Genomic DNA, 10,877 nt, shown 5'->3' on the forward strand with positions numbered 1-10,877 from the left:
TTTCATTCCTTCCCTCCCTCTCTTCTTCCTTCCCTCCTTCTCTCCTCTCCCTCTCTCCTTCCTTCCCTTCCTCCCTCCTTCCTTCCCTCCCTCCTTCTTTCCCTTTCTCCCTCTTTCCTTCCCTCCCTCCTTCTTTCCCTTCCTCCCTCCTTCCTTCCTTCCCTCCTTCTTTCCCTTCCTCTTACCTTTCTTCCTTCCCTCCCTCTGTCCCTCCTCTTCCTTCCCTCCCTCCTTCCTTCCTTCCCTCTGTCCCTCCTCTCCTTCCTCCCTCGTTCTCTCTTTCCCTTCCTCCTTTCTTCCCTCCTCCCTTTCCTCACTTCTGCTTTCCCTCCCTCCTTCTTTCCCTTTTCTTTCTCCCTTCCCTCCTTCCTTCCTTTCCTCTGTCCTTCCCTCCCTCCTTCCTTCCCTCTCTTCTTCTTCCCTTCCTCCTTCCTTCCCTCTCTCCTTCTTTCCTTCCTTCCTTCCCTGTCCCTCTTCCCCTCCCTCCCTCCTTCCCTCTCTTCTTCTTTGCCTCCCTCCTTCCTTCCCTCTCTCATTCCTTTCCTCCCTCCTTCCTTCCCTGCTTCCTTTCTTTCTTCCTTCCCTCCTTCTTTCATCTCTCCTTCCCTCCCTCCTTCCTTCCCTCCCTCTTTCCTTCCTTCCCCACTTCCTTCCCTCCTTCCTTCCCTCCTCTCTTCCCTATCTCCTTCCTTTCTTCCTTCCTTCCCTGCTTCCTTTCTTTCTTCCTTCCCTCCTTCTTTCATCTCTCCTTCCCTCCCTCCTTCCTTCCCTCCCTCCTTCCTTCCTTCCCCACTTCCTTCCCTCCTTCCTTCCCTCCTCTCTTCCCTATCTCCTTCCTTTCTTCCTTCCTCCCCTCCTTACCTCCTTCCTTGCTTCCCTCCTTACTCCCTCCCCCCCTACTTTCTTCATGCATTCTTCCTTCCTTCCCTCCCTCCCTCCTTTCAGGCCTACTCTGGGGTCAAGCTTGGAACTAAATGATGGGGATTCAGAGAGGCATAGAATGTGGCGCTTAAATGGTGAGACCATGGGTGGGAACCAGCCTTGGATGAAGGATGGGCTTTTTCATCCCATCCTTCACCCTCTCTCCACCTGTGTTCCTGCTGTGTTGTCAGGTGGGTACCCAGCCTTTTATTCTGAGGAAGAGCCATGGAATAAGCCTGCCTGCCCACCAAGGTTGCAGTGAAGAAGAAAGGGCACGAGGACCACAGAGCAAATGAAGAGGCCCTTCCATAAATGGGGGAGTCCCTCCTGTTGCTTGAATGAAGCGGGGTCGTGGGCATCCCTCAGGGTGACCTGCATTCACTACAACAGGCCAGGGGCACTTTCTTTAGTAGACGGCACCCAAGGCCTCAGTTTCCCTTTCAGATGCTAAGAAAATATTCCAGTGTCCTAAAAAATGTGACGGCTAGAAGCCAAGTGCACTGTGGCCAACCGTGCAATCTAGAAAGTCAGTAGAGGCCAAGAGTATGAGTTTGGGGTCAAGTCCTGGCTTTGCTACTTGCCAGCTGTGTGATCTGGGACAAGTGACCATACCTCTCTGAGTCTTGGTTTCCCCATCAGGAAAACAAAGTGCTGTGCACAGAAAACGACTTAACTGACAGACTGTAGCATAGAGCCAGACTCACTTCTAGTGCTCCACAGAGATTAACCAGCCTAATAATTATAAAACTTAGGCTTCCCACAGAAGGAGCTTTCTTCTCTGCCTCCGACAACTGAGTTGATTCTCTGGAGTTGAAATTGACTTCTGTTCCCCCAGTCACATTCTCTTGCCTAGTGTCCCTTTAATTTTTATTTTATTTTATTTTATTTTATTTTATTTTATTTTATTTTGAGACAGAGTGTAGCTCTGTCACTCAGGATGGAGTGTAGTGGGGCAATCTCAACTCCCTGCAATCTCTGCCTCCCAGGTTCAAGTGATTCTCCTGCCTCAGCCTCCCAAGTAGCTGGGACTACAGGCATGCACCGCCACATCTGGCTAATTTTTTTTTTTTTTTTCAGTAGAGATGGGATTTCACCATATTGGCCAGGCTGGTCTTGAACTCCTGACCTCAAGTAAGCCACTTGCCTCAGCCTTCCAAGATGTGGGAGTAAGGCATAAGCCACCCACCTGGCTTGTCCATTAAGTTCTAGACACTCACTATGAGGCTTCTAGGTGGAACCAGGAGAGCACCCTGTGGCTGGTGCTGTGTGACCTTGGGAAAGTTGTTTACCTCTCTGAGCCTCGCCCTCATCTATGAAAGTAGGGTGAAACCACATACCCTCCTTATGGGGTGGAATTCAGACACTCTCGGAAGAGGCTGACAACTATTGTGAAGGGACTTTGTAAGTAACCAAGTGCCCTACAAGTGGGAGGGGTTATCAGAGCACAGGGCGAAGCTGACCTGCTGGTCCAGATGGATGCTGGATCGGGAACCTTGGCCTCTTTGAAACCCTCCTTCAGGGCAGCAAGCTGAGTAACCTGGATATTCTCTTACATGCAGCATTTTAAAGTGACCGCTCCAGCCAGGTGCGGTGCCTCACACCTGTAATCCCAGCACTTTGGGAGGCTGAGGCAGGTGGATAATTTGAGGCCAGGAGTTTGAGACCAGCCTGGGCAACCTGATGAAACCCCGTTTCTACAAAAAAAAATAAAGAATTAGCTGGGCATGGTCCCAGGTACTTAGGGAGCTGAGGTGGGAGGATCACTTGAGCCCAGGAGGTAGAGATTGCAGTGAGCCATCATGGCGCCACTGCACTCCAGCCTGGGCTACAGAGCAAGACTCTGTCTCTAAACAAATAACAAACAAACAAACAAACAAACAAATAAAGTGACTGCTCCCAAGTCCAGAAGGTGCTGAAACTTTGGGACTCACTACCTCCCTTCCTCAAACGCCCTCGTATTGCTGCCGCTGCCTGCTGGAGCCACCTTCCTCCTGGGATGAAGGGATAAGACTATCTTTAGAGTAAACATCACTTCTCCTCCCAAATAAGTGCCACCATCCCGAAACTACAGGGACGCCCCATGGGGGAATGGAAGAGATGTGGCAGGAGATTAAGCCTGTTTCCAAGAGGAAAGAAAGAAAGAAAATGGGGACAACAGAGCAGGAGAGACAGGGCACTGCTGAGAAGCAGTGACAGCTCCCGCCTCAGCTTGGCCCCCCGACTGGCAGGTGCGCCCTGGATCTGGGGCTCTGGGCCTGGTGGGCTTCACTGTCACCCAAGCCAGTGGGTTTTCTCGGGCCAGTGACTTCACCCAGCATCCAGGATGCCAGTGCTGATGTCCACCCCTACATGCAGCCTGGATGGAGAGGTCACTGGGAGGATGAGCATTTTCCAAGCAGCCGTGTGCTCTAAGCGGCTTGAATCAAGCCAGGACTGCCTGTCACAAGAGTGACCCCGAAGAACATTCTTGCTCTGGGATTCCAATTCCTGACTTGGGACACCGATGCCTAAAGAGGTCCTTATTTCAGCCCCTAGGAGGCCATTTGGCAATTTGTGGAGGTAGTTTTGGTTGTTACAAGGATGGAGGTGGAGGTGCTCCTGGCACTGTAGTAGGAGGGAGGTGGCATTAGGGGTGGTGGCCATCCTGCAACACCAGGAACATGAGGGAAGAGAGTCTTGCATGCCACACGATCTCCAGGACTTCACGCATATAAAAGACAAGCTTATATTCCTGGACTGAGATCCCAACTCTCTCCTGTATAAATACGGCTTTAAAACAGACTGAATTTTCCATGCAGTAAATGCACTGGGTAAATGAAGGAAAGATGGATTTACCCGTCGCTTTATCAGGAGTCATTCAGCATTTTGGAAAATCGCATCACCAAGGCGACGCTGCTCACGGCGTTTGAGTTGCCAGAACAACACACCTGTGTCAGTCTCTGCTTCTGACGCTGTTGTGTTTGCAGCAATTCTATGTTTAGGCGCAAACATCTGACCGCTCCAGTGCGGTCGTGTCTGAACGCTGATATGTTAAATTACAGGCTTTTGAAATTATAAGTTATTTTTATGAGGTCCCCTTCATTTAATAGTTAACGGTATTTTATTAGATTTTAAAAATAAGAAGTGCGAGTACGTTATATGATCCATGAATTAGTAAAGACACTGAAAAATATGTGTTAAGAAATGGAGGTGCTGGCCGGGCATGGTGGCTCACTCCTGTAATCCCAGCACTTTGGGGGGCCGAGACGGGCGGATCACCTGAGGTCAGGAGTTTAAGACCAGCCTGGCCAACATGGCGAAACCCTGTCTCTATTAAAAATACAAAAATTAGCCAGGTGGCTCGTTCCTGTAATCCCAGCACTTTGGGGGGCCGAGGCGGGCGGATCACGAGGTCAGGAGATTGAGACCATCCTGGCTAACATGGTGAAACGCCGTCTCTACTAAAAAAGCAAAAAAATATGCACGGGCGAGGTGGCGGGCGCCTGTAGCCCTAGCTACTCGGGAGGCTGAGGCAGGAGAATGGCGTAAAACCGGGAGGCGGAGCTTGCAGTGAGCTGAGATCCGGCCACTGCACTCCAGCCCGGGCGACAGAGCAAACCCCCGTCCAAAAAAAAAAAAAAAAAAAAAAAGAAATGGGGGTGCTTTGAGTGCAAGCCATTGAGCTAGGAGGACACGCACTATTATTAAATATCACTCATCCTTAGAACTGCTCACCTAAGTGAGTTTCATAGAGCCCTGTACTTGCTCTAAGCCACCTTCTCCAGACCTTGTCTCTCCTCTGAAGCAGGTTTTTTGGCTGCTTTTGGGCAAACCACCTCATCACGGTCACAGTTGAGATGGGTGACTAGTGGGAGGACTGCAAGGGATGAGGGAAGCTGAGAGCTTGGATGCAGCCTCCTGAGTTGGGAAAATAGGTCTGCAGGGGCATCCATGTCAGGCTGGCTTGTCTCGCCCTCTTGTTTGGGGAAACAAAGACAGGAGACTATTTCCTGAGATGGCGTTTGGAGAGGAACCTCTTGGTGCCTGGTGACACGAGGGCTCCCATGAAGTTCTCCGCATCACACCCAAGCCTAGAGTTCTGCTCCAAGCCTCATGTCCCAGACTGTCGGCTGGGGGAGAGGATCCAATGAACTCCTTGGAGGGGAAGGACCCAGCTCCCAGTTCTGGAAGGGAGGTTGCACTGGGATCCTCTGGGGGACATCTCCACATCGCATACAGAGGTTCACACTCCTGGGGTTCTGGGGGTGTGGCTGAAATAGAGCCCCTGGGAATTCTGATACTCACCCCTCCATGCCCAACCCATGCCCAGTTGAGAATTGCAATCAAGTGCATGGGACACTAGATACAGCTAGGATTCAGCTGCCCATGGGAAGGGCACTCTGCTTATATAAGGTAAGACAGAGCTCCCATTCCACACTGGTGCTGCTCTTCTCAGGAGAGGGAGCACTAAGGGAGAGGGAGCACTGAAGGACAGCAAGGGTGGTAGAGGACTGGGAGGCAGAGGTGGTGCTTGGGGGCAGCCTTTCGGTAGGGACACTTCCCAAAGCCTCCTGGCAAACAAGGCCAATGCCTTCTGTTCTGGATCCTACAGCTGCCTTAGAATTTAACTCCATGGCATGAGCTGGACTGCTGGGAGCCACAGCAGGGCCTCAAGATGCCACCTCCACTGGATGTGCTGCTGGAGGGACCTAGGGGCAGTGGCAGCTCCCTGAGGCCCGGGTTCCAGCCTGGGAGGCCTCCTGTGCTAGTTGTGAGTGACTCAGCCTCCAAATCTCCCCCAGTCAGCTGAATCCCGAAGACTGATCCTGGCTACCCACTCTGGAAATGCACATCCAACGCCACAGAGCTCCCCATGCATGCATCTACCTCACTGAGACGTCACACCATGCTGTGTGTATCTAGACCCAGACTCTTGGTCTTCCTCCTCCTGGGGATGAGGACCAAAGGTGCAGGGAGGACTCCAGGCTGTCCCCAGGGAATATACGGGGGGGGGAAAAAGAAGTAGGTTGGAGGGAAGAGGCTTAAAGGGAGGCCTGTGACCCTGGTTTTCCCTCTGCCCAGGGACTTGTGATGGAGGCCCTGTCTTACTCCTTGGGGGGCTCTGGGGTCTTGATGGAATGGGCCCCATTTTTGTCCAGGTGTGAGAAGTCAGGAAAACTCTAATGCACTGGCAGACTGAGGTGGGCTGCCACAGACTGAGGGGCCACCAAAGGGCAATGTGGGAGGAAGGCTGCATCCCATGCAGCGCCTCAAACACGTTAAGCACACTCCTACCTCAGGACTCTGCACAGGCTCTTCTCTCTACCTGGAGTGCCCATCCCCTCTCCCACCCCTGGAAAGCTCCCAGACTCCTTCTCTCCCTTCCTCCAGGCATTTAATTAATTAATTATGAGACGGAGTCTCGCTCTGTGGTCCAGGCTGGAGCCTAGCCTGGAGTGTGGTCCAGGCTGGATCTCGGCTCACTGCAACCTCCGTCTCCCAGGTTCAAGCGATTCTCCTAGCTCAGCCTCCCAAGTACCTGGGATTACAGGCACCCACCATCACACCTGGCTAATTTTGTATTTTTAGTAGAGATGAGGTTTCACCGTGTTGGCAGGTTGGTCTCAAACTCCTGACCTCAGGTGATCTGCTCACCTCGGCCTTCCATAGTGCTGGGATTATAGGCGTTAGCCACCTTGCCCTAGTGAGACCTGCTCTAGCTTCCCTAGTTAAAAGTTCTCAATATTTCTGATCCCATCCTTTCCTCCCTTTTTTTTTTTTTTTTTTTTGAGACGGAGTCTCTCTCTCCTCTCGCTCTGTTGCCCAGGCTGAAGGGTAGCAGTGCAATCTCAGCTCACTGCAACCTCCGCCTCCCAGGTCTGAGTGATTCTCCTGCCTCAGCCGCCTGAGTAGCTGCGACTACAGGCATGTGCCATCATGCCCAGCTAATCCCTTCCCCGCTTTCTTTATCTCCTTTACATATATCCCTAACAGACGATCACATATCGCTTTACCACAGGGACACATTCTGTGAAATGCATCATTAGGCAGTTCAGCCATTGTGGGAACATCGCAGAGTGCACTTACACAAACCTGGATGGGACAGCCTACTCCACACCACACCTAGGCTATATGGTGTAGCCTATTGCCTCCAGACTATGAACCTGTACAGCATGTGACTGTAGGGAATGCTGAAGGCAACTGTAACACAATTGTAAGAATTTGTGGATCTAAACATATCTAAACATGGAAAAGGTACAGTAACAATACAGTTTTATAATCTAATAGGATCCCTGATACATAAGCGGCCCTTTGATGACTGAGACATCATTATGCATCTATAGCACATGACCTCATTACATATTTTATATATTTATCTTATTTATCACCAGTCCTCCCCACTAGACTGTAAGCTCCCCAAGGGCAGGGGATTTGTTGATTTCATTCATTGCTCCACCCTAGAGCATAGGACAGTGCCTGACACACAGTAGGTCCTCGATGAACATTTGTTAAATGAGTGAATGTGGGACCTGGGGAGCTACCTTAATCCAGGCCCCCAGGTTGTCGGGGTCGGGGGAGGCAGAATGTTCCTGAAGATCTCTAAGTGCTCTGAGGACACTTTGGCGTTCTTGGGGAAAGGGTTGGGAAATCTTGGCCTGGATTTTTTGGTGGCCCCAGACTGAGCCTCCCTCTGAGTATGCCTAGACCCACCCTGGCAGCACTGGGGACTGTAGCATCAGCGCCAGACCTAAGATGCAAATGGAAGGGGGACAGAGAAACTTCTCTCTGTGTTTAATCTCCTGACCCATTATTCTCTGACCGCCTGGCCCAGCCGCTGATTTCTTCCCAGAGAAGGAGCTAGCATCACCCACTCTGCTGCCAGCTCTCCTCCTGCAGAGAATTGAAAACATTCATCTGGTAAACATAGAGGGCTGGTACCCAGTTCTTTAAGTTCTCGTCCCAGCTCTCACATAATCCCAGCAAGACTGCAGTTTTTGGGAACTGGGGCCAATTCTAGACTTTGATTCCCTTCTCCTCCTTTAGAATTTTACACATCCTGGACTGGCTGCAATGAGGAGAAAGCTGATTTAGGCTAATGGTTGCCCCAGGCTCAGTTCTTCCCTCCTGTCTTCCAAGGGGTTTTGCAGAGCCACACACCCCAGGGTGCCATGCACACATGCCTCCCACTTGCTAGGCAACCTCAGGAAGGGCAGCCTCCACTCTGAGCCTCTGTCTTCTCGCTTGTGAAACATAGATTGTAAAAATGCAAGTTCCTGGGTTCCTGGAGGATTACAGGGGATAAAGATGAGAAGACACACTGTCTGCTACCATGATGATTAATTCGCTCTGGGTTTTGTGACAAGAGAAGCATCCTAGAAGCTATGCCCTCTGGCCTCTTGCGAATGTAATTTTAAGTGAAGATCAAGGGGACCGTCAAGTGGGAATGCATATACATGTGTCTGAGACAGCCCAGGTTGGCTTCTGGGCTGTGAGGCTGAGTCTCAATGGACGCAAATGTACACACACAAGCATGCGCACATGCACACACACACACACACACACACACACACACACCCCTCTGTGGAGCTTACCTGTCCACCTGGATTCCCATATCTTTCATCTCTGCCTTGGCAGGTGCCCCTCCCTTGACCCCTCTGCTCCCACTGGTGAGAAGGTTCAGCACAGGCTCTATCTCCTTGAGCAGTTCATTGTTCTCCCCTCTGCCTTGGAGGCCAACTCTGGCTGCTTTCTTTGCAGGGTCCTGGCCTGGGGGCCTGGGGGCTAGGCCGTTGGCATGGGGGAGCGAGCCAGCCTCCTGCCCATCGTCTTGGGCATGCTGAGGCCCATTCCCAGGACCTGAGGCCCCATCCACTGCCAGGGGTTGTTCTTTGCCGGCCGATGGCTGGTGGGACAGATCCACAGCTTTGGTGGGGGGACCCAAGGGCTGTGTCACCCGGATGGTTTTGGGGGTCCCATCACCTGTAAAGGTGGTCTCCAGGTGCGTGGTGAAGCCTTCAGGGCCCCTCAGAATAAGGACCACGTGGGTCTCGGAGGCAATGCCTCTGAGTACCTCCAGGGCGCTGTCATAGCTCAGGTCCACCAAGGGCCGGCCGTTGACGGCAAGAATGATGTCTCCGGCCTGGATGAGGCCACTCTGCTCCGCGGCGCCCCCACGAATCAGGTCGGAGATGATCACGGGTGGCTTACTGACCCGCTCCTTCACCAGGAATCCCAGGCCCCCAACTTTGCGCTTAAAAAGACGAACAGAAATGACATTGGGCTGGATTTGCTGAACACCGAACATGTGATCCTCCATGGTAACCAGCTTCCAAGGGGTCCTATCTGAAGACTTCACGATGCTATCAGGCCAAGATGATTTCACCAGGAGGAGCCAGGCTTCAGGCTACGCCGAGAGCAGGAGCCGGGGTGACAGGTGCTGACAAGGCTTCAGCCCTCTCTGTCTTTGACGTCAACTCAGCGTCACCCACTCATGGCTGGTGGCCTGTCGGTGGCATGATTTCCTGCGTCCACCTCTCTCCTTATTCTCTAAGGAAGTGATGGTTGACCAGGCAGACGTCAAGCGAGGCAGTGGGATGTGTCCCTAAGCCACAGGTCAGGCAGAGAGGGGAGGAGACGCGTCTGGTGGCTGTGTCTAGAAGTGACGCATGATAGATGTGAACTATTCTCTGGGTATCTTCATTGCCAGCCTGTTAGATGCGGATCAGATCTGAGGCATCATGAGCTGAAGAGGAAGAACAGGAAGGGGATGAAAAGAATTTTACAAAAAGAGATTGAAGTAGAGTGCCCAACATCACCTTGAAAACTGAGATAGAAAATGCAGCCAACTGACAAAGTCTAGCCACAAGACACTCCAGAATTTCAAGCCAACCTAGAAACAAAATCCTTCTTCCTGGAAGAGCCACCTTTCCTAGTTAGCTGCAAAATACCTAGTTTCACTTCCATGATCAACGCCCTCTGGGACGAAAGGGTCTCCCTGGGCAAACCACGGACGGTCAGCCCCAGAAATCAAGTGACAAGAATCAGAAAACCTCTCTTATCTCTTTCCTACCACGAGAAGTCATCAGTCCAACTTGTCAAGCATTCTAGTTGCTCTCTGTGTCTTGTATACATTTTCCATCCATAGCTCAGGGGCTCAGCTGGCATGGATTTTTGGGCTCTCTTTTCCAGCCACTCCCAAAAGCCCAGTGGAACAGGAATGACACTGCCTTTCATGGACCCAACGATGACGAACGTCAGTTGGCCTTCATAACCATTTTTATAATTATTAGCTTGTTCCATGTTCAAAAGGATAGGCTTAGTCACACTACAAACATGAATACTAAGAAGATGGGTCCACACAAAATTGTAGAAGACACTTTTGCTACACACACAGCTGAAACCCTGATGGAGAAACCTTAGGAAGAGTAGATTTTATACCCCTAAGGGAAACATAGGAACATTGCAGGTACTCAATGAATATTAGTTGACTGAAGAAAGAAAAACCCCAAAGACTAAACACGGCAGACACTTTTTGAGCACGTTCGCTCTTAACACATGTATTTTTTATTTCTCCTTTGATCCTAATGATAACTCCTCAAAAGAAGAGGAAAGGGAAGCTTGGGAAGGTTCAGTAACTTGTCCAAGGTCACAAAGAGAATAATGGCAGGGGGAGGGTTTGACCTTGAGCCTGAGCTTTTAAACTTATACTTTAACTCTTCTAAATTTATACTCTAGGATGGGTATGGAGACTCACACCTGTAATCCCAGCATTTTGGGAGGCTAAGGTGGGAGGATCGCATGAGCCCAGGAGTTCGAGACCAGCCTGGGCAACATAGCGAGACCCTGTCTCTATTTATTAAAGAAAAAAAAATCAGGCCGGGCACAGTGCCTCACACCTGTAATCCCAGCACTTTGGGAGGCCAAGGCAGGTGGATTATCTGAGGTCAGGAGTTCGAGACCAGCCTGGCCAACATGGT

General features: G+C 51.1%; 1 protein-coding gene across 1 annotated transcript in view; it reads right to left on the reverse strand.

Annotated features, from left to right (window-relative positions):
- The window catches only part of NOS1 (nitric oxide synthase 1 (neuronal)), a 150,240-nt gene that overhangs the window by 111,479 nt on the left and 27,884 nt on the right, over positions 1 to 10,877 (reverse strand). Inside the window, 1 exon segment of the mRNA XM_011928709.1 lies at positions 8,493 to 9,643. Coding sequence (XP_011784099.1) covers positions 8,493 to 9,217 — 725 coding nt within the window. The 5' untranslated portion in view covers positions 9,218 to 9,643.

This window comes from Colobus angolensis, unplaced genomic scaffold (genome assembly GCF_000951035.1).
Source record: "Colobus angolensis palliatus isolate OR3802 unplaced genomic scaffold, Cang.pa_1.0 Scaffold79, whole genome shotgun sequence".
Classification (NCBI taxonomy): Eukaryota; Metazoa; Chordata; class Mammalia; order Primates; family Cercopithecidae; genus Colobus; species Colobus angolensis.